The 24875-nt window shown below is 44.7% G+C and overlaps 1 protein-coding gene and 1 long non-coding RNA gene across 2 annotated transcripts in view; one reads left to right on the plus strand and one right to left on the minus strand.

The window, feature by feature from the left end:
• Window positions 1–10061, minus strand: part of EXTL3 (exostosin like glycosyltransferase 3) — a 30525-nt gene extending 20464 nt beyond the window's left edge. The window contains exons 1-2 of the mRNA XM_053458614.1: window positions 9925–10061; window positions 4085–6649 (exon numbers count right to left, since the gene is read on the minus strand). Of these exons, the coding sequence (XP_053314589.1) occupies window positions 4085–6232 (2148 nt within the window). The 5' untranslated portion in view covers window positions 6233–6649; window positions 9925–10061. The remainder of the gene's footprint in view (window positions 1–4084; window positions 6650–9924) is intronic.
• Window positions 10062–13177: 3116 nt separating this feature from the next.
• The window catches only part of LOC128482736 (uncharacterized), a 42171-nt gene continuing 30473 nt past the window's right edge, over window positions 13178–24875 (plus strand). The window contains exon 1 of the long non-coding RNA XR_008351012.1: window positions 13178–13240. This is a non-coding gene — a long non-coding RNA (uncharacterized LOC128482736). The remainder of the gene's footprint in view (window positions 13241–24875) is intronic.

Consider the following 24875-nt stretch of genomic DNA (forward strand, 5'->3'; position numbering starts at 1 on the left):
ATATACATATATATATACACACATATATACATATACATACATATATACATACATATATATAACTTGCGTGGGTTCACTAAATGGGAGAGGAGAAAATTACAGCTAAACACGAACACCGACAAAGTGTCAAAACATCCTTGGTCACAAAGGGTAACAAAAATAAACAGTCAGGTCCTTAAGGGGTTAATTGTCTTATTAAATGTAAACTCTGTCCAAGTATCCTCAACATTGTCATCTATTAATCTACGAGTATTTCTGTGAAGCATGCGCAATGTCAGAAGAAGCCCTTACTTCTCAACACTGCAGAAAGTCTCTTTGGAACAAACCACTTCGTGTAAGGAGAGGGGGGGTCATGTGAAATAAAACACTGTCATTGGTGAAAGAGGGAGCTGTGTATTGGCCCTGAGGATATTTGGAACCAGGACAGAACACCCCTATGGCTCTTGCACTGTGGTACAGCCTGCCCTGACTGTGATGTCATAGTGCTGTGATGTCACAACACTGTGATGTTCTGTAAAAGCACATCCAGACACTGTGGTTGTTTCAGATTGTGAGCAGTAGCAGTACTGAGCATAACAGTTACCTGTCCACGACAGGCAGCGAAATCGCGATTTCTATTGACTTTGAAAAGACAAAATAGGCAGAGAGTAAAAGGCCTTCATTCGTGTGACGGAATACCCGGCACATAGGCGCAAGTCTCTGCACCTGAACATCTTTGACTGACACCCGACAGATACACGTTTCAGCCATCATGGAGCGCACTTGCTTCGGCACTCCTGGCCCTCGCACAAGCAGCAGAATAACATTCGCGCTGTGTGTATTTGGCTGGGCGCTCTTATTCGGCGGATCTCTACTTTCTGTCTATGGGTTCACATCATGCCAGTCCGACAGCTGTATCGCCTACAAGGTGACGGGCCCGGTACTTGCCGGGTTAGGGCTGGCATGTTTAATAATGGCAGAGTTTACTGCCCAACGAGAGAGAAGGAGGGAATTAGAAGGAGACCCGACGGATCCAGATAGCAGCTTCCTCTGCGGGAAAAGCCGGCAGTTTGTGCAGTTCCTGATACTCGGGATGCTGTTACTGGTTTGCGGGGTAATAGTTTGTATCCCAGGACTTGTGGTTCCAGCCTGCAAACCGGCATCCAACACAGACAAACCCCCTGAAGTCTGTGTAGCTCGCTTTGTGCGGATAATCGCACTCACAGTAATCGGTTTGTGTTACAGCCTGGCTGTCTGTATGAGCAAAAGCTGTCGGGACGGCGACTCTGAGGAGGACCCAGAAGCCTTCAGATATCATCCGGTTCCTGTAACATTGGGTGATGACGTCACCCCCCCTCCACACTTTGCAGGAGAACCTGATTGGTCAATGAGCAGGGATCCTCCTTCCTACGACAGCCTCCTTTTTGAAAGGGGCGACCATGATTCCGGCCGACGCGGCGGGGAAAATGAACACAACGTTCCAAGGCCATGGGGGCCGACCGTACAAGACATTGACGAGTTTTACCCTTTTGAGCCACCTCCAAGACCGTGGTGGCCGATCGTACAAAACATCGACGAGCGTTACCCTTCGGAGCCGCCTCCAAGATACGAGGACATATTCCCTACTCAGCCGGATCCTGAAGAGAGTTCATCATCATCATCGTATCACTCGGTTTCCCAATCATCGGAGTCGAGTGACTATGAGCTCGCACCAGGACCCTAAACGTGGAAAGTCTGAACTATTGGGGGGGTTTTTTTTCTAACATTTCGACTCAGTACGGAGTTTGAGCCGGAAGCGTCACCCAAAACATCACATCTGACAATATCCAGGTCTGCAGATAAAGGACTGAAATCAGACCGGGTTTTTTGTCAGTGCCGGCACCGTACAGAACGCCTGTCGAAATGTTTTCCTCCCCCCCGTGAGACTTCCACCTTAAATAACGGATAAATAAAATGACATCTTTTCATGGTTGCCTCTCAAACAGTATCTGTGTGTGTGTTTGTGTGTGTGTGTGTTTGTGTGTGTGTGTGTGTGTGTTTTTGTGTGTGTGTGTGTGTGTGTGTGTGTGTGTGTGTGTGTTTGTGTGTGTGTGTGCGTGTTGGATGTACTGCGTGTACGAGGTCACATTATCGTATGGAATCTATAACATAAATCTCTTACATGTGAAATCAATGAGTTATCTCTGGCTTGGAATCACCTCCAAGATACGAGATATATCCTACCCAGCGCGATCCTCTTCATATTACTCGAGCGACTACGAGCTCGCACCCGGACCGCAAATGTGGGAAGTCAGCGGTTTTAGGTGGGTTTGTAGGAGGATAGATTAGATCTCTGCACTGGGTTTTTTCATTCTCAAAAATAGTTTATTCCCCTCCAACATTTCTAGCTTAGTGCTGTCAGCCGTACTTCTCCAGGCCGTTTAACTCAACAATGTTGCGTCTTCGTTAAAATGCGCCAAATGTGACCAAAAAGATGGCGTCTCACCGCGACGCTTGTAGACGTGCTGCGGGGGGGGGCAATTAGCGCCGTTTCCGTGAAAAGACCCGCGGCTGCATTACTTACAGGGGGTTGGAGGGGGCGCCCTGCGGCTTCCGTCTCCCGCAGGTAGGCTGTCGATATACCTGGATGGATAAGGCAGCCGCCATGTTTACAGGAGACACGTTTATCTGTGCTGGTTAGCGACACGTGAAAGCGCTGCCTTCATGTATGTTGTGTCTGGCACAGAAGAGCAAATAAACATACAGGTTCAGCCACCAGCTGGCACTGAAACCAATGGGGCAAAAACAACAAATATCAGCATAAATTAAACTGCTTAACACAAAATCCATTTATTTACACGCATGTCTGGGGTTCTGTTGCGGAACTTCCTTCTCCAGCATTGAGACGTTCTAATTTCTGTTTAAAAACTTCAAAAAAAAAGTGCCTTTTATCAAATTGACTTATTGCGGGCTTTTCTTTGATATCCTAAAATTGCAGGGGGGGGGCGCTATATTCCTTTAAACAGCAAAAAAGGTGAATTGCTAGAATGTGAAAACAACGACTTCCGTCTGGATCAGCGGGATGGGAACTTCCATGAAAAATTCCAAAGAGTAACTTCTGTTCCTTGTAGAGAATCTTATCAACAGCTGGAAATATTCTGAGCGAGCGGCAAGCCTCCTTCCTTAAGGGGGAGAATAGCAGGAATTCCTGGTACGGAGCGTGTTCTTGCACCCAGTTCCAAATATGCCCAGAAACCACCTCAACCACCTTGGCGTGGGGAGCTCTGGCAGCCACCAGTGTAAAGGCTGGGCAGGTGCTAATAGGGTTAATTTGTAGCGGTTAAATACCCCCAATCCGCCAAAACGTTAAAATCAAAATCACTTGTTAAGGGAAAGAATACAAATATCCGTCTTCCTATACTTGGCTTTTGCGTCACACGACCAGAAGGCCAAAATTAAACGGGCCCCACAAAACACGATCCGATTAAACGGGGGCTTAATTTAAGGATAATTTTGTGTTGAGTTACCAAAGGAGCGACCAAAGAGGTGAAAACTATAACATTAACTTTCCAATCACCAGCAACTATTTCGTTGGGAAAAACCGCAGGATATGGTCTTGGAACGGCAGCTGCTGAATATCGGCAAATCTCCCCTTCTCCGGGTAGGGGAATAGGAATCCCACATCTTCAATGAAGGTACGGCACAGCGTGATATAAGGGGAAAAAAAGATACCAGATAATATCCTAGGGCTCCGACCAGGGAAGACGATCTTTTAGAACAATATACTTAGAGTTAAGATAAATATTAGTCTTCCCAAGACGGCAGCCAGAAACGGTGAGCAGTGATCATACGTTAAAGGAGATAAGGGTAGTGTAAAAGGCACTTAATCCTTTCAGAAACAAACAACAAAAAATAGATGAATGCAAAAGCTCCACAAACAGAACATTTCCAATAAACTTCAGAAGCTATGTCCCGATCACTTAATCACATGATCGGTTCTGGCAGTTTTCCCACCAAAGGACAAAGCGCTTTCTCGATGGTGAATGCACATTTATCGTAAGTCCAATGAGAACAAACATTTTATGTTCACAAAGCAATAAATAAAAAAATAAAACAACGCACTTACCACTATAGGGACACCGATGTCGGGCCATAGAAGATCTTCTGACGGCAGCTTTGGGGAGTTCCACACAACCACAACTTTATTCAAGTACGGGAGACCACTTAGCCTTTCCAACGAGTTCATGAGTACTTCTTCCCGCTCGTAGGTTAACATAACCACAGTGAACTGTTCTCTGGGAACGTTCCCGCCAAGGGCAGCTTGGAATTCTTTGCCGGAGCCTCCAGCACCTCCACCGATTGGTCGAAATCCAGTGCCGGAGCCTAGAAATTTTGCTTCGGAGGGTAAGAGAGGGTCGAAGGGTGTGTGAGGGAACAAATGGAAGGGCCCCGGAGCTGTATTCCAGTTTCTATAGATATCGGTTGCAGTTAGCGTGAAGTTACGGAGATATTTTGGAGATGCATATGGTGGTTCTGTCTCCACTGGACCCAAATCCAAGTCTCCGTTGTCGGCCATATTTGGATCGGTACCTGCCACTTTACCGGTTCGATGAGGTATCTCCACTGCCGGTTCCTCTTTGATGGGGGCAGCAGGAATTTGGATACGAGTCCTTACGGTGGCCAAGATGGTATTGAACACCGTGTCAGATGTAGAGAAGTACGTCTCCCACAAGAAGCGCCCTTGTCTCCTCATGGAAAGAAGGTCATTGTCAGAAATGCTTCTTAAGAGAAAATGTACTTCCGTGATACGTGGTTTTGGTATTATGAACACCGCCTCGTTCCACCTGATCATATCGTGATACGGCAGCTTGACTTGCTCACCTAGAATGACTGGTATGGCGCCAACCTCAAGAGCTTCAAAAAGCCGCATGGCGCTGCCAGCAGATATAACGAGGTATGAATCACCCGGCGTGATAATCAGTGCAAAAGTGGATTGTTTCAGTAGCTCAAGCCTATCATCCCGCTCCCCACACAGAGCCCACTCAGTGGGCAAACTTGCCTTAGCTTGGTTTTTACAAGTAAACTCAACCATGACAAAATCCAATTTGCTGTCCTGGACAGCCTTAAGAGTGGTAATGATGCGGTCATCGTAGTCCGCTGGGGCATTCCCTTCCATTTCCTCCTCAAACGACCGGGCCTCCTGCAAGCTGGATCGAAGAGACTCGATTTTCTCTCCTTGAAAGCTGAAGAGGTACTTCCTTTTCACCGGCACCTGGGAGGGTATCTCCAGGAAGTTGGGTTCGGACATCGCGTGGACCAACGGCGAAACCACAATATCGAAGCCCGGGCGATACTGCGAATCATAAAACGTGGATTGGGCAACCATGGCACGTCCCGTGCTGACGTTATACAGATAATTCTGGGTTTCCGACTTCCTGGACAAATTAATGATCAGATGGTTGTGGCCATCCGTTCTCCAATATGGCAAAGAGTGCAACTGCTGTTCCAATTCATTAGGTTTTGGCATCAACGTCTCCTGCATTTCCCCCAGTAAAACCACATATATACAAGCAATATTTGCATTTTCGGTCACATATACATTAGTTCTGACGCTTGCCTCTAGGGCTTGTCTGATTAAAGGGTCCACGTAGTTCCCGAACGGGTATTTGTCGCTGTTGTAAACGAAAACGGGAAAGCTAGATGTAAGCGGGCAGCGAGAATAGTCAAAGCAATTGTGCAACCTGCAGTTTCTCCTGGACTTTGGCAATGGTACGTTGGTTTCGTCCTTGTCTGGCAAAAGCCGAATTGGCAATGAAAGCTTTGGCTGGTTCTGTGCCATGAGTTCTTTATACGAATGCTCAGTCTGGCTGATGACATTCTTAAGTTGAAGGAGGTCTTGTTTCGCATTTTCGATGCTTTTCTTGCACGCTTCGATTTTTAGGTTTAATTTTGCGATCTCGCTGTTGAGCTCCTGGCGCTTGGCCTCCAGCTGAAGAAGCTCCTCGCTGACGGATTCACGGATCCGGCAAAGATCCTGAACATGTTTCACTTCACAGAGCTCATTCCCTGCTCTCGGGCCAAAGATTCTCTTACCCGCGTCATCGGCATCGTCGATAGTGGTGAGGTAATAGTGGGCAATCAGGGGGAAGAAGACCAGTATAATGAACAACGTAAAACTGAGCCATGACAGACGGATCCTGCTGGACCAACGTAGCATCCAAGGCTGACCTCCGTTCCCCAATCCCCCATTCCGCAGCATGGTATACCCACTCATGAGTCTATGGGCGACTGCTAACCAATCATGTCGGGTAAGTAGCCATGCCCGAAAAGGTTTGGGATCTGCAACCTCGTAAAGTAAATTATCTGCTTTGGTCTGTGGCAAACCAATAAAATGGAAATTTCATTTTTCTTTTCTGCAAAACAATCTCCAACGAGAAGCGTGATCGAAAAACAAAAGTAACCGACAACCAGCCAATTTTATCCAAGGCTCGGTGGAAAGGTTAACTTGCTGTTACTGGGATTCAGACGTGCAGATGGTGCGGCTCCCAGTTGAAACGAGTCGACCTCTTCTATATTTAACATTATTAGCGATGTTTACCAGCGCTGGGATCAACATCTGGGGTGCCGAGTAAAACGAGAACAAAAGCAAATTTCCATTCTCGCGGCGGCTGCTCGGCTCGTCAACTCATACCTGGAAAAAAAAAAAGAACAAATAAAAAGTTTAAACAACGTAAACGGGAAACGGGATCAAATAAAACTAAAACACTGCAATATAATTACGGCTTTCGTTCAGCATTCCGGAGAAAAGAGGAAGCGGCTGACTTTAGAAAGGTTTTATAGGTTTTTATTTTCTCGTCTCATGTGTATGCAAAGGTGAGCAGGGCTGTAAATACATTTCACAACCATGCGAGATACAAGTAGTTACCCTCATGACAACGGCAGGAGAATTCATTCCTAAAAGGGTTAAAATGGATCTAGAAAAACCCTCGCCTTACATCTATTCTACAGGGAGAAGTTTCCTATCCTCTGGATCTGCCCCATTAAGGTATCTCTCGCCCTCTTATGGCGGAGAGTTGCTGATTGTTATTGATTGGTTCAAGCAATTGTTTCAAATGATGGGAGGAAAGAATGCAAGGAACTTTAAGACATTAAATAGATAATCGATAGTGCTGCCATAAGGTGCTATATATATATATATATATATATATATATATATATATATATATATATATATATATATATATATATATATATATATATATATATATATATATATAGTAAAACAATTACACATTGCAATTGTAGTTGCAAACCTATAGATATTTCCATTTTACAAATAATTATAAATTATAATTGAAGTTAAAACCACAAAAACTAAGAAAGAGTGAAAACTATTAAAAGAGACAATAACATTACCACGATAATACCGGACATGGCGGTAGCAATATAAAAAGAAAATGTTTAGCTCAATTTCGAAATGTTTATATTGTTTTTTTTTAATACGATCTTTCCATAGCTCTATAAGTACATAAAGGCCGCCGCGTCTTATGCTTTCTCTCTATATTAGAGCGCGGCCCAGCTGCGGTCATATTATCGCCCCGGCATTTCGCAATAGGGGACAGGATGTCGAAATGACCTTTAGTGCCGCAAATGGAATAACTCCCACCATTAACCAAATAAACGCGAGCGGGGCTGGGAAGAATATATAAAACCAGCATTCGGCAGAAAGTTGTAAAAAAGCATTCTTGGTAGAAATAATCCAGCGAAACAGAGATTTTAAGACTTAATATCTCTATTGTAGTATAAACCAGAGCGAAAGGCTTAAAGATAAACCAAACCAATGATTTTCCTTACTCCTTACCATACTGCGTGTGGGAAACAGAATGGCTCGGTCTAAATCACCCAGCTGGACATCCTGACTAATGTCTACGGAGGAACGGACTTCATTAGCATCGCCATAAAGCATCAGCTCAGTGTGGTGTTTGAGCCGGGAAAGTCACCCAAAATATCACATGACTGACAGCAGTGACTCCAGGTCTGCAGACAAGGTGAGTTTATTGGGACAAAACGAGATAAATATTTTCAGTTTAACCACTAACTTTTTAAAGAGACAGCACATATATAACGCTGCTTCATCTGATCTCAAAGAAGAATGAGATTATAAAATGTAGCCTCTGAATATTAATATTTTACTTATTGTCTCAATGAAGTGACTTTTCTGACAATAGGTATATAACCGGAGCAGGTAGATGTCACACAATGGGCTCTATTAACTAAGGAGGCAGGCGGCGGGAGGCTTGCACTTATACAATAAGGCTACAACCAAGTTACTATATATAGCGGGAGGAATCTTACACAGATAATTTACACGTTGAGTCAGAAGCCAGGCGGACAGAAAGCACCTAGGGGCAACAAGACCTGGACGGAACACGCAAAGAGAATATTATACAGAGCCGAAAAACACCCAAAAACATGAAAATTGGCTCAACTAAGGATCATTAAAGGATACAGAAAAGTAGTAACGAGATATTGAGAAGGGAAGACAGGAACGAGACACCCCGACCCCCCCCCCCCCCGAGGAACAAACCGCGCATCCAGTTTATAAAGTGGATCAAACACGGTGCCGTAAGGCCTACCGGTCAGCTCTGACTACAACTACTGCTCCGTTATAAGCAGCAGCTAACTGGATTATAAAATGCAGACCATTCAAAAAAGATTAAATAAATCACAATTACCACGGAAACGGTGTGTTTAGCAAATATACGGACAACTAAAATTATTCATAATGATAACAGAAGAAAAACGATCAAATGAACCAAAAAGTCAACTGCAAAGCTGCAGCGTATACCAGCCGACACCATATATCCAGGGATGCAGACATAACCCCACAGACCATATGCTAATATAGAGTATATAGTATAACCGATCCCACAGACTGTATGTTAACATAGAGTGTATACAGTATAACCGATCGTACAGACTATACGTTAATAGAGTTTATGATATAACCGACCCCACAGACTATACATTAATATAGAGTATATAGTATAACCGACCCCACAGACTATACGTTAATATAGAGAATATAGTATAACCGACCCCACAGACTATATGTTAATATAGAGTATATAGTATAACCGACCCCACAGACTATACGTTAATATAGAGTATATAGTATAACCGACCCCACAGACTATACGTTAACGTAGAGTATATAGTATAACTGACCCCACAGACTATACGTTAATATAGAGTATATAGTATAACCAATCCCAGACTATACGTTAATGTAGATTATATAGTATAACCAATTATCATTATCACTCCCACAGCCCATACACTTATAGACATGATATAGCATACCAGGGAAGTCAGATATTATTTACCAATGCCACAGCTGCTTATTACAGCCCATACACTGATATACATGGTATAGTATATGGGGTGGGGGAGACATTATCACCGACCTCACAGCAATTATCACAGCCCATACTGTGATATACAGAATATAACATACGGGGGGGGGTTATTACTGACCTCACAGCCCATACATTGTACAGTGAACACGGGGGGGGGGCATAATTACTGACCTCAGAGCAATTGTAACAGCGCATAATGTGCTATACAGAATATAGTACACTGGGGAGGGGGGACATTATAAACTGACCTTACACCCCATAATGCGCTATACAGGATACAGCATGGAGGGAGGCAGATATTATTTACAGATATTATTACAGACGTCACAGCCCACACACTGATATACATGATATAGTATAACGGAGGGGGGGGGATATATTACACCCCGTACATTGAAATGGGGGGGGCAGATAATATTAAAGACCTCGCAGCTCTTATTACAGCCCGTACACGGATATACAGAATAGCGGACACCCAGGCTTTACTCTTTATCCCCCGTTACGTCGCACCGTTCCCCTGCGGCCATCTTCTCCCCCACCCACTTACCGAGTACCCGCGCCGCTTCTCTCCCTCTCACCACCACACAGAGACCTGACTGCCTGTCTGCGCGAGGACAGCGCCACGGGCGCGCACCTAAACCTCGCGAGACTGGGCCGCCAAACGCTCCGCCCACTCACCGCGCGCACGAGACCGCGAGAAGGGCGGGGCCTCGTTTGAGAACTAAGGGCGGTTACTTGGAGGGGACGGAACTTTGCGGCTTTCATCACGCTCCGCCCTCTTTAGTGGCATCAAAGCGTCTCTATAGAGACGAGAAATATTTAACCTCTTGTTGCCCGGCAGGGATTTGTAATATATATTTTTGAATGTATTACTTAAACTGAATCACCTAAAAGCATGGCACAATTCCCAAGTGTCCCTGTTCAGTCTGTCCAGTCCCTCTTTGGACCTCAAATCCCTATGAGGGTATCACAGCCCCAATAATGTGTATAGAAACAGCAGGAATTGGCTTTATGAATCACGTTTTTAAATAAAATATTTTACGTCCTGCATACTGGGTTACAGAACCCTCATGAAAGCACGTATGTGTGTCCCTCTGTTGCTGGAGGTGTGACCTATCTAGTTAATGGCATCGCCATACCCGGGATCTCTCAGGTTTTTCCCATGAGTTTTTCCCCCAGTCTCAGGGTGACGGGGCAGATCTTGGGGTCACACAGTCTGGAGCCGACTCCTCCCTATTCTCCCCGCTGGGATCATATATAAGACTCCCACTTGGTGCTTTTGCTCCCAGTATGTTATGGTTGATCTCCCTGCTTGAATGCAGGTGACTCAAGTAAGTGTATCTTTAAATAATGACGGGTCAAGGTTTCCATGAGGGCCGGTATTAGGGCCATTTGGGTAACACATAGGGCTATTAAAGGGTTAATATTTAAAGAGTCTCTGGCTCAGCCTTCAGTCTCCCACTCACACTCACTCACTGTCTACTCCACTTCTGTTCCGTCTCACCGCCCTAAAAATGCCCCTGGCCCTCGCGCTATTATATCGTGCAAAGTGAATTAAAGGTGCCGTTCCACCCGCTCTCCAGAATCCTCTGCAACGGAATCCGGTGCGGCTCCGGAAACATCCTCTCCGGTACCGTTTAACACTCAAGCACTTCCCAGAAACAACTCTTTTATCATGTAAAAAAAACTCTTCTCATTTATAATTTATGCCGGGAACACTTAAATGTTTCTGTGTTTTTTTTAACGTGATTAAAGTTTCAGAGAGACGAATAAAGCGACAAATCCGCCGAGGGTTCATTTGTTTCCTGGGTCCAACTAAGGTTCTATCTAAATGGACCTTTAACATATTAGCTCATACCCTGGGAACGAGTGGACCCTGAGACTTGAAATATTAACCCTTTAATCTATGTAGTGGCTCGCCAAAGGGCTCTAATCCCGGTCGTCACGGAAACCTTGACTTATTTTTTTTAAAGATACACTTGAGTCACCTGCATTCAAGCAGGGATATCAACCATAGCATACTGGGAGAAAAAGGCACCTATTGTCATGATCCCAGCGGGGTAGAATAGGAAGGAGTCGGCTCCAGACTGTGTGACCCCCAGAATCTGCCCCTTCACCCTGAGACTGGGGTAAAAACCTTGTCAGGGGTGAGTAATCTGAGCTATAAAACCTGCAATTCTGTATCTTCCTTTAAAAAAAAAACAAAAAACTATCGGTCTCCTTTTGCTTTCCATTTTCTTCCTCCTTGTGTATTCTGCGCTTGCCGCGTTTAATGCGTTGTAGTGGATCGGCGCGGTATAAATAGCCCCGTCGTTAATCATTGATGAGCATGCATTCAGGTGGAATAAGCCAAATGCATTCGATCTATTACAGGAAATATCCCCAAAGCGACCGGAACCCGAATAGAGCTTCAGTGACACCGATAAAAAAGCTAAACCGGAAGCCATGTTCCATAAGAAGCAGTAAAAACGAATATCACGTCTTTTAAATGCCCTTTAAAACCCACCTAAAACAAACTTTATTGTTAAAATATTAAGTGATCTGTGTTCAAGCAGGTAGATTTGTGCCCCGAAAATTAGAACTGTCCCATGAAAATCAGGACTGTTGGGAGTTATGCAAGTAGGATGCTCTGATGTCAGCTCCAGGCTTTGTGACCCAGAGAATCTGCCCATTTATTCCAAGATTGCATACCTCCCAACTGTCCCGATTTTCCAGGCTCTGTCTCCCTGTTGCACCGAGCTGCCCTACTGTTCTGCTTTTGAGGGCAGGAAAGATCCTGGGTCAGTTGAGATCCCCCGATGACCCGTGACTGGCCAAGGGGAGCTGCAAAATCAAAATAAAGGCTTGTGCTATTGCAGCACACGTGGGACAGGGCCCAGAGATCGTGGCTGTCCCGCAAACAAAAAACAGGACACTTGGGAGTTATGTAGGTGTCCTCAGAAGCACATTCGTTATAGCTTACTTATGCCCGTCACCCCTGCCAGGGTATGGGCAACTACAGATCTCCAGAGAGATCCTCTGTCCTGGGTCATTCTCTCTGGCTGGGCCCAGGTGTAGCTCATCTTCTTGGTGTCAGCCTCAAGGTGGCGCCACCAGGTGTTTCTTGGATGGTTTCTTCTCCGCGTGTCTTAAGGGTTCCTCCTCAGAACCTTGCTGTGGAATGGGGTTTGGCGGGGCCTGATGTTGGCTGCTTTTGGCCCTCTCCAGACCTTCTTCTGCTGGAGTTGGAAGTTCTCTCCCTTCTCCTCTCCTGACAAAGGCTGTCTGAACCAATCAACAACAATCAGTAACTTAACAACATGGAAGAGATAACTTAATAGGGGAGGGATAATCATGCAGATCCTGAGAAGAGGAGGTTACGATGTATCAATGATATATATACGTATCCATACCACTTAACATCAGACATTGGTATGGTCACTCGCACACATTATGGGAGTTGCATTGGTACCGCCATGGATTTTATAGCTCCTTGGGCAGGTCAGGGGTCATCACAGGATCCTCATTGCCTGCAAAAGAATGGCACTGGGGCAACTACCCTGGAAAGTGTGCCAATGGCTGTGCTCCCCAAAAGGCCCATAATCCCTTCTGCCCGCAAAAGCAGGATAGCGCGGAGGCATGCGGGGCAGTGGCCTAAAATTGGGATTGTCGGTCACAGGGACTCTCCGCTTTGTACATCAGCATGTTTTCAATGGGCTGTGGCTTTCAGCCATTGCTATGGCACGTGCCATCCATTTCCCAGTTCTCGTTAGCTTAGGCCTTGATCAGGTGCTCTGTTCTCGCTTCCTGTGCCTGACCCATCAGAATTAAACCTGCTCTGCCCAGGCTCTCTGTTTGTTCAGTTCCTCCTCTGCTGGCTGCAGGTAAGGTGTTATCGGCCCTGCTTTAGTGCAGGTGTCTAGTTAGTCTTATGGTTTCAGATCAGCTGAGTGTTACCTGTATTCTGGGTTAAAGCCTTTTAGGTGAAGCTGAAGTGTTGAGTAAATGCAGGTCATCTCTTCATTCCATTTAGCATATAAATAATCCTATAATCATAAAATAAGTCATCAAACCACTTGAGGAACAGTATGCGGTATGTGTGGCATGTATGTGAAAACTTCCACATGGAAAACATGGCTGTGGTGGGGTCCCTATGGGGATAGAGTTTGGTCCCCCCCCCAGACAGGAAAGTGCCATCTCTCTCCAGCCCTGTATGTATGTGTTCCTAAGGGGGCAGTTTCCACCATGTTTCAGGGCCATGCCTGGGACCTTGCTGGGGACCCTCGTTTATTCCGGGGGATTGGCGTTTGGCTGGGCCTCATTTCTTCCAGTGGCTGTTTATTCTCTCCCCACGGACTGGCCTGTTTTACCCCTGCCCCTACATGAGATTAGCCTGGCTTCCAGAAGTGATCTCCAGGTAGCCAATGCTGGGAAGCCCCTAGGCATTTACATGCCCCCCCCCCATGTTTTATTACTGCGAGGGGCAGGTAAAATGGCTTCCTTTACAATATCGCTTCTAAAGCAAAAATCTGATTATCTAACACCAAAGCTGAAGGGTGGCTAGGTGAGACCTGATTTGGCCACATACGGATATAAGTAACATAGGCGCTTGGGACCCCTGATGTGACGAGTAATGGGTAGGGCCCGTGTAACTGGATACATCATACAAAGTATTTTGTGGCATTGGACGTTGCTGGTTTTATTGTCGCAGACCGGTGTTACGCACCAGAGACGTTTTAGACTTTTCAGGTATATTGTGTTACTTTTGGGGGTCCGTTCTGCGAAAGGCTTAGTTTTCTGCGAGGGGACGTCGGCTGAGACTGGACGCCGACACAAAGATGTTCTTCTCATACCGCGGAGGTCGCTTGTTGGGTTCCTTGAGTAGAGGATCTACTTGAGATGCTTTCTATCGGAAGCCGGCCTTGGCACTAAGACCAGCAGCCGATAAACGCCATGGGTGCATCCGCGCTATACCTGGCAGTGGAAGGCGCCATGGGGCATTTGCCCAATGGGACTAATGGCCAGTCTGAGCCCCCTCTATTAACCTGAATTAAAGTGACTTCTATCGCGCAAGTTGCTTTCTCAAAAATGTGGGTCCATTATTCAGATTTCAGCTTCGATGGTAATTATATCGACAAATAAGAAATTTCAGTTTGGTTTTATGTATAGAGTTTTTTGGTTGAAGCTTAGCGCAGTCGCTATAGCAACTAATGGTATGTTTCTGATTTCAGAATTTTATCCTTGCCCTGCGAAAATTGATGTTGGACGGGGTTTCGCTCTTCATGTAATCAGGTGAACTTAGATTCAGGAGCCATATGCCTATCCCATGCATGTTTAATACCCTCACTGTGTTTGCCTCTACCACCTCTGCTGGGAGGCCGTTCCACTTATCTCCCACCCTCTCAGTAGAGTAAAACTTTCTACCCTTCCTCCTAAGCCTCTCAATTTCCTTTAAAATAGAACTTCACTCTGTTAAATCACTTTATGCATTTAAATGTTTGTCGCACCTTCTCCTTTCCTCCAAGCGTTATACACATTAGACGTGCTCTGTAAAGTTCCCTGTTCTGTGTTCTGTAATGGTTGGCCGCGTCGGTTAACCGCGTATTGTTCTATTTGCTGTTAAAAAAACTGATGAGTTGTTGCAGACTTAAGTATTAAATCTATTGAAGCCAGGAACATCGCTCTATGTAATTAAATGCGACTCTGGTCTCGACTTACATCATTTCACCTTGCGTCACCTTTTCCTGGAGCTTAACCTGATGTGAGTGTTGAGGAGCTGATGTGAGTGTTGAGGAGCTGATGTGAGTGTTGAGGAGCTGATGTGAGTGTTGAGGAGCTGATGTGAGTGTTGAGGAGCTGATGTGAGTGTTGAGGAGCTGATGTGAGTGTTGAGGAGCTGATGTGAGTGTTGAGGAGCTGATGTGAGTGTGGAGGACCTGATGTGAGTGTGAGGACCTGTGTGTGTTGCTTCCTCGGCTGGAGACGTAGATGTGGCACGATGCGACTCCGTTAATCAAGTTTTAGAACTCTAATCTCCTTTTTTCTTGATCGCGGATTCCGATCTAATCTCGTTAATTGTCTCTGCCAATCTGCCACGCTCCATGAATCTCAGCCGGACAGCTCGTGGATGTGTTAACCGAAACTACGCGCTCCTTCCTAGCTTTGGGGCAGGTGGAGGAGCGGAGCGAAGTGACGCCGGGGTTTGGAAATGGGCTCTGATTTTAACAAATTTGGACATTCAGACTTTGTCAAAACGAAGAAGAAAATCCTGTCTCATGGAGCGTCGGTGATGGTGGTGGGGGGGCGTCAGGATGTCTTATGCCGTGTCTACAGACACAGAAACGGGAACAAAGTTTCCAAAGGCAGGTTTTCCTATCCTGTGATGACCCAGGTTAAGGTTTCTCCTAAAATGAATAGACGTTGGCCTTAAATTGGCACGGGTCTTATAGACGCCATAAAAAGCCACTTGGCTCTGGTGGCAACGTTCATGAAGAACCTGTCGAGGTGAATCTGAAAATGATTCCGTCTCGGGTGTTCATCAAAGCAATATCGGTGTTTATTGGATGATATCTTCAACAGGACATGTTGGACCCTTCACAGCTCTATGCAGATGAGTTCTCTAGACGTACAATTTTCTGTGGTCGTATGGTTGGACTTGGCACCTCTGGGAGGGGGTTGTTTGAACATTTAGAAATGGCTTATATGGGTTCTGCTTTCTTATAGTTCCCAAAAGTCATACAATATTGAACTATTCTTAGACCCCCACCACAACACAACTTCCCGTAACACAACCCCAGATGTCTGCACTTGACAGCGATTTCCTTCTTTAACACCAAATGTTGGCGTCTGATTTAACTTCTATCTAAACCGCTGCTAAAAAGTTTGAGCCATATGTCCTATAAATCGAAAAAACACTTTTATAATTCCTACCTTTCTCGTTCCTTTATAATAATGAATTGGAAGCCACATCGGGCTTTTCATGGAAACTATCTGTTGATGAATGGCATTGCCTTCAAGTTCTGAGAGGTCTTCGTGCCATTGCAGGGTTTTAGTTTCGGGCCTTCGTATTTGGGGTTCTTGGATTGGCCTGGGTGGGTGTTGGCTATGTTTGTATGTTTTATGTATGATGTCATTATATCACTATTTGATGTTACTGTCATTGTCCAGCTGTTTGCCGTGTGAAACCATTGTGTTTCTTTTATTGCCTTTCCACTTGTGTCCCAATGTATTGTTCCTCTAATGACTACGTCTACTTGCTTTGATGTCAGAATGCATGTTGATTCCAACTCGTTTGGTTAAACTTCTCTGGCCAATAAAGAAACTATAAAAAAATTGCTTAACTTACAGAGAAGCTGCAGCTCCTGGCCACCTTAGCAGGCTGACGATCCTTTGCCAGAAAGTGCTCCAAAGGCAATCAATCAGAACACTTTCTTTGCATGGGGGGTCCTAGTTAGACACCCCCAGCGATGTTTGCTGAGTCATCCGTGAAGCTGGTTAGCATTAAAAATATATAGCAGGAGATGTTCCTCCAAACACACCTGGACAGTAGATGGGGGTTACGCCTGGACAGTAGATGGGGGTTACACATTTGGACATTAGGTGCAAGTGTTCAATAAACTCTGCTCCGGTGGCTAGGTTTAGGATCCAAACCAGCAATGGTGGTACTGCCGCCAGACTGCCGACGAGACCGGCGTGCCAGGGTGATAGGGGTAGGTGCTTTAGTGGAGCTCTAGAATATTTTCAGTGTGTTGCAACGGCGCTCCCACAACCTGGAGTCCCTGGCAGGACCCGGAGACTTCCCGGGTATTCCTTAGCGTCCGTGACGAGGCTCCTCCAGGGCCCATTTAACATTAAAGATGCTGCTGATCTCCACCGCAAAGCGATTTAACCCCGCAGCTGCCTTGGCTGCTTCCAGCATTATTTGGCGCGCTCCCATAATGAGGGCAGTCTATTAGAGACCGTCGAGCGGAAGAAATGGTTTCTTTGCAATTGGCGCTAGAGGCTATGGATCTATTTAAAGTACAGAAGCAGCCGGTGAGGCCGGGGCCGTGCGAGGGCCTTCATCCCGATGCTGCGCAGGCTCCCCATCTAATCAGGGACTTGGTGTCGGTAACGGGATCTGATCTTTACCGATAAAACCACGAGAGGGGCATGTGCCGCATTGAAGACCTGAGCGCTAGTTGGCGCGGTGTGTAATTTTGTGTCCTCTGTGTGCCTTTTATTTATTAAGCACCCGCAAATTACTCAGCGCTGTACAATTTAAATGAGGCTCAATACATTTCAATCATTAAATTTTGTAGATTTTCCAGACCAGAACCACTGAAAACTAAAGCAGAGCTCCTAAAATCCATCACTTATTAGATCCCATGGCTGGTGGCAGATGATGTCACACGTTGACCTCATACCACTTTTCTTACCATGGATCGATGGCTCCTTTGAGGTGCATCAACAGCGTGTATGTGTTTGTAGAATAAAAAATATTGATGTTCCTTCTGAAATAACTAATAAACGTTAGTAAATATTACTTAACCAGGTTGAAGGGTGTTTCTCAAACCCTCCATTTTGTGGTGGAACGGTCCTACGGGTCTAGTTGAGTAGACATTCGATAATTTTAGTCCTACTTTACACACAGATAACCGTATTGTAACTCGTAACATTTGAAACGGAAGTTCTGTTCTCGAACGAAGGTGTTAGAAGTCACTTCTCAGTTCGGAACCCGTGTCATCGCTAAATATTAAATCAACTCTGACAACCCATGTCAGAGATGCCGCTCGCTGGCCGTGAAACGCTTCTTATTCCAATTCAGACAATTAAATAGAAACCCTCGCTGCGGGAAACCGACCAGGACAATGTCATCCTGCCCTTGAAGAATTCTCCGGCAATTTAATCTCATGTCACATGAAAAAGTGTTTAATGAGGACGGCATAAACTTGGCGTTCTGTCCCTTTTGCTTGTGCTACGTATCCTTACTGTCGTTGAGTAAAATATATATTTCCTAATTAATTAGAAACTTGGGGGGGGTAGCCTACAGACCACCCTATATATGTTTTGGGTGTAACTGCCAATCATTTTATTGGGTTGATCATACAGTACCTTCTAGAACGAGGAATATCACAGTACATTATCCTCATTGTATTTAATTGTAGATTTTTTTTGGGGGGGGCAGTCTTTCTTGAAGGAAATGGTGAAGTCTGGCAAGTTAAATTGTTTCAATCCACCCATAGTCTCAAGGTTTAGCGAGTAAAGTATCATAAAGACGTCTTTCGAGAAGGGTAACCTTGCAACAATGTAATGATGGAATCCGAAAAACAATGAGGGTAAATGTCTGGCATCACTGAAGCAAGGGCAACAAGCGTGGAAGGGCAGATCGAGTGAGTTATGGTGTATTTCCCATGCATGATGATGTAATGATGGTCTTGCGTAGGACAGTCCTAGTTGTCAAACGTTTTATATTTATTGTGTTTGTAGCAGCTGGAATGGGGCGAAGCTCTGTCATCGGCTTGGTGAAATTAGGGATATATATTGGTGTATGTAAAGATATCAACGATCCCCTCCTAAACTTTAATGGTGTCGCTTTAAAGGCCTCGTTAGACTTTCGGAGACACCAAAAACCCACCCCTGTGAGAGATTCTGCCTCTTGCAAGATGGCGGCGCCCATTAAAAATAAGTTTCCAAGATGGCCTCCAGAGACCTGAAGGTTGAATACAGGTACTGCATTTATCCACGCAAGTCAATGGAGCCCAGCTTTCTAATCACAATCTGATTAGTGAAAAGTAAAAAGCCGCACATTTTGACAAAGGCTGGTGGTAAAATTAGTGCGTGAGAAGAGTTAAAATGCCACCATTTGCAATACCCTGGGGTTTGTAGTTTTCAAAAATATATGGTTTGATGGGGTAAATTGCATTGTCCGGCTTCAAATACGTCCCAAATAGGACATGGGGGTAGAATTACCGGATTTGGGGAAAACATTTTTTTTTTAATAGGAAATTAGGAAAGTTACTTGTGTGGGTTCACTAAATGGTCACGAAGGGTACACAAAATAAAAAAAAAGCCATGTCCTTAAGGGGTTAAAATCCAAATTGATCATTCCAAATATTGGTTTAAAAACCATCCACAAAGCGCCGAATGTTGAGCACCTGATTCAGATTCAAGTTTGAAATGTTTGGGAAGAAAAGCATTAGAATGTTGACAAGGTAGAGTGATCTACAGCGCTAGGGACGTTCCTTGTTTAGAATGAAATTAAATCAGAAAAAAATGCAATAAGAACAGATTATTGCTCAGCGATGCCCGTGAAAAATTGTCAAAAAAAAAGTCAGGAAGGCAAGATTATGATTTAGAGGTTTGGAAATGAAATCGCTTGGGATGACACTTTGAAACGGTTTCATGCGGACAATTGAACACAGTCAAGAGATTTGACACCATGGGCGTCAGATCAAAGCATACTCGTTATGTCGGAGACAGATTACTGTACAGCGAAAAGCAACAGGCAAAAAAAATTACACAAAAACATCCAATATGACAACCTGGACTTAAAACAGCAGGAATGGGGGGGGGTTAGAACCGTGACAAGCAAGCTAGCATTTTTTTTTTTTTTGGAGATTTGGTTAAAATTATTTGACTAATGTTAAGTCACGCGATTTTGGGTTTGTGCTGTTTTCTGGATATAAAAAAAAAAACATATTAAAAATGCTTTAATGCATTCGATGGCTGAGAGCTCCCTTTGCAAACTGTATGGGGCAATTCTTCAGAGTCCCCCTATGTTTTTCCCCCTTTTCTCTTGTGCGCCTCAGCTTTTCTCCAATCTGTTGAACCCCCCACGCACATGCACGGAAAGCTCTCCCATTCCCGTTTTCCTGCCGCTGATTGACAATCATTGGTGAGGATCCTAAAATTATGGGAGTGGGAAGCTTCAGTTTGTTCTTTTGCTGGCATGCCCAGAAAATTGGGACTTGCTTATAACCCTCAGTGTGGACTTCGACATCTCTGATGTGGTGCGGTTTATAACAATCCACTCTACCTGGGGGGTTATATTACTGTATACAGCGCTGGGGGTTATATTACTGTATACAGCGCTGGGGGGTTATATTACTGTATACAGCACTGGGGGGGTTATATTACTGTATACAGCGCTGGAGGTTATATTACTGTATACAACTATAGCGTGGGGGGTTATATTACTGTATATAGCGCGGGGGGGTTATATTACTGTATATAGCGCTGGGGGTTATATTACTGTATACAGCGCTGGGGTTATATTACTGTATACAGCGCTGGGGGTTATATTACTGTATACAGCGCCGGGGGGTTATATTACTGTATATAGCGTGGGGGGTTATATTACTGTATATAGCGCTGGGGGTTATATTACTGTATACAGCTATAGCGCGGGGGGTTATATTACTGTATACAGCGCGGGGGGGTTATATTACTGTATATAGCGCGGGGGGGTTATATTACTGTATATAGCACTGGGGGTTATATTACTGTATATAGCCCTGGGGGGGTTATATTACTGTATACAGCGCTGGGGTTATATTACTGTATACAGCGCTGGGGGTTATATTACTGTATACAGCGCTGGGGGTTATATTACTGTATATAGCACTGGGGGGTTATATTACTGTATATAGCACTGGGGGGTTATATTACTGTATACAGCGCTGGGGGGGTTATATTACTGTATACAGCGCTGGGGTTTAAGAATGTATTTATAATTTGAGGTGATGTAACCATTACATGTCATAACACATAATTGTTTGGGGGGGTATTTATGCGTTATATTTGTACACATCAGTATTATGAGCGTTTAGATGAAATGATATTTAATAATCTGCTCCGGATTACAGACTCTGCCTGGTGTGGATTTTACTCGTTTCCGATTCAAACTCCATGGAAGCCGCAGAGCCGCGTTCGCTGTTGTATTCGGTGCATCGAATGATTTTTACGTTGTGCACGAGAATCGGTGTTTGAGGGATTTTTGTCTGAGCATCGAGGCGCAGCTGCCTCTCGCCCTGTAACGGCTGTCACTCTTACCCGGGCTGAATCACCCCGTGGGATATTTTCATAATGAGCATCTGCGAGACCCAGCGTGGCTCATGCGGCATAAAGTGACAAACGTGATTATTCTTATCTCTGTGTTTCAGCCATCGCTGGGTTTTCTTGAGACCCCTGGAAGCAATTGCCGGCAGATCGGCCCCATCCGGCCCCCTCTAGTCTCCCCGTTTCTCCTGCTGTAAAGACTCAAACCTTAATCAGTCGTTGGTCTTGTCTTAGATTCAGGAGCCGTATGTCTATCCCATGCATGCTTAATACCCTCACTGTATTACCCTCTACCACTTCTGCTCTGAGGCTGTTCCACTTATCTACCACCCTCTCAGTAAAGTAAAACTTTCAACAGCTTCACCATCTATGTACAGGCATATGATTTGTACGTGGTTTCATTTGTACAAATACAATTCTGTAGTGACTTTGGTTTATGAGTAAGCAATGTTTAAGGTGTGAAACACGTTAAGTTTTTTTTTGTTTTTTTTATACATCTAAAAATGGTTGGATAAAGTAGTACCGTATTTGCTCGATTATAAGACGACCCTGATTATAAGACGACCCCCCAAAATCTGAATATTAACTTAGGAAAAAAGAAAAAGCCTGAATATAAGACGACCCCAAAGGAAAAAAGTTTTACCAGTAAATGTTAATTCATGTAAACTATTTTTTTAATAAAAGCTATGATTGAGAAAAATATTTTTTTTGTTTTTATTTCTTGTATTTTCCAACCTGTCCCCCAGTTACGCACATCTGCCCCCAGGCTTGCCACCCCAATATGGCACTGTAGCCCATGATATGCCTTTTAACCCTCTATGTGCCACTGTGCCCCATGGTATGCCTTTTGACCCCCTATGTGCCACTCTGCCTCCAGAAATGCCTTATACCCCTATATCCCATTCTGGCATTTAGGGGGTTAAAATGCATATTATGGGGCAGAATGGCATATAGGGAGGTATAAGGCATTTCAGGAGGCAGAGTGCTCTATTAAATTCCCCCTTAACGCCACTCCAGAAATGCCCTATGCCCCCATTAAACACACACACCCTATACCCCCATTTAACTAACACACACACACACACTCTCTCTCCCCCCCTTCCCCCTCTCTCACCCCCCTCTCACCCCCCCTTCTCACCCCTCTCACCCCCCCTTCTCACCCCTCTCACCCCCCCCTTCTCACCCCTCTCTCCCCCCCCTCTCACCCCTCTCTCCCCCCCCTCTCCCCCCTCTCTCCCCCCCCCTCTCACCCCTCTCTCCCCCCCCTCTCACCCCTCTCTCCCCCCCTCTCACCCCTCTCTTACCGGTGCTTTCAGCCGGGGCAGCGGGTTGACGTCGCCTTCCGCTGCAGCCGCAAGGAGGTGGAGTTGGCAGCGGGGGTTTGTATGCGTCCGTCGCGTATACTTTCCCCGGCTGTCAGAGGTCAGAGATCTGAGTTCCCCGCACCGGTGCGGGGAACTCTGGTCTCTGACAGTCGGGGAAGGTCTACGCGAAGGACGCAGACAACCCCCGCTGCTAGCCACACCTCCTTCCGGCTGCAGCGGACGTTGTCTACGCGGATCGCGTGGACGTCAACCCGCTGCCCCGGCAACACAGTAGGAAGCACCGGTAAGTGTGTGTGTGTGATGGGGGGGGGGGTGAGACAGGAGGATCCAGGTCCCCTGCAGCGGTGCGGGGGATCTGGATCTTAGTCTCCTAATGAGACCTCTATTTGAGGTCTGATTAGAAGACGACCCCGATTAGAAGACGAGGGGTATTTTTCAGAGCATTTGCTCTGAAAAAAACCTCGTCTTATAATCGAGCAAATACGGTATATCGTACGGATCACAGAAATTATTGCTTACTTTTTGTAAGTGCATGAATGTCGTGATAGCTTTGGAATGAATGGTTGGGCGAATGTAGCGGAAGTGACAGTGTAAGTTTAACTTATGGAAAACATAAGTTGGAGTTGAAGTTGTTCCTAGTGCTGGCAAAAGATCCCGGAAATTTTAGTTCATCCATTGATTTGCAAAGGATCATGGGAATTGTAGTTTGTTTTTGGTTGCTGCTGGATAATCAGAAGCCACTTTGCTTAAAGCAAAAAGGTTGGGTATCTTTCTGCTCATCGGGTCAAAGAACCTAATACCCCCCAGACTATTATCTGCCAATACCGAGGTCCTTTAGGCTTGTATGGCGTTGGCATCGGATCCCATAAGATCACGGGCAAAGAGCTGGATTCTATTAATCAGACCAAAAATAAATAAGTTATTCTGCCGGATACACTGTAGGAGATACAATAGTTTGTGGCCATCTGTGCTCTAGAAATCATACTTAGAAGATGATAGTTTCTGAATTTTCATGAATATTCCATAAGAAGAAAGAAAAAAAAAAATCGGCAAAAAAAAAGCTATAATAATTGCTATTTATTGTATATATTTTTAAAGCTATAATAAGTTTACTTATCTGGGAAATTTAGGGCAAACATAAAATACTTTTCTTGTCTTGAGTTTTGGGGCTTTAAGATTTTAAGACATGAACAGCCAATCGGATAAATTATTCTGCATCGCGAGGCTTTTTAGGGATTATAGAATCTGGAGATTAAGGGTAAAACCTTGCGGAACGAAAAACCCGCAATAAATATTTGAGAGAAAAATGCCTTTTTAATTAAAGGCATGGGTTAGTCGTGAAAAGACTTATTTTTGACCGCTGGATTTGATACGGTCGTCTTCACAATGGCTTCCTTGTGTCTGTCCTGAAAACCCACGGGTGAAGGCCGGGGACTCATGGAAATTCCGTTTCGTCAAAGAAACCAGGGAAAAATGCCTGGGAATTTTTTGAACGCCGTGAATGGGACTGAAGAACCATGACAGACCCTGAAGAACAGAAGAGCTGACTGAAAACTCTCTGTGGCTTCCACGCCAGGGATAACCTTCAAGGACGCTCGGAGACGGGGAATATACTTACAACGCACAATATTTCATGATTTATTCTTAATTTCTATAAAATTAAACCTATAAATGTTATAATCTGGATAAAATGAGGTTAAAAAATAAAAAGGTTTGAGATTTTCATAATACGTGCGGAGGGCCGTCTTGTTTAGAATTACAGGATGCGTCATTAAAAGGGATCTTCCACTGGTTTTTCATTACTAGTATCAGATAAAAAATACTTTTTTAGAAATACCAGGGGTTTTCACCCCAAATGTTTTCAGGCAGCTGCATATGAGCCATTTGTATGAGTTCTTGCTCTTATTTAACCCCCGATCTACTAGACAAACACCCCGACTCCTTATCTTACTGTCTGTGGGAAAACTATAGAATGGCTCAGTCTTTATAACCCAGTCTGACACTAACTAACACTAACAGATTTTGTTATGTCTGGTAATAGAGAGGTTTATTGTCTAAAACTGCTGATGTCTAGTAATAAATGGGTTAATTCTCAGAAACTCCTGGAATGGTCATTTTATATTATTTTTTAAATGTTTTTAAATTTCTATAAAAA

The sequence above is a fragment of the Spea bombifrons genome, chromosome 3 (assembly GCF_027358695.1).
Source record: "Spea bombifrons isolate aSpeBom1 chromosome 3, aSpeBom1.2.pri, whole genome shotgun sequence".
NCBI classification, from domain to species: Eukaryota; Metazoa; Chordata; class Amphibia; order Anura; family Pelobatidae; genus Spea; species Spea bombifrons.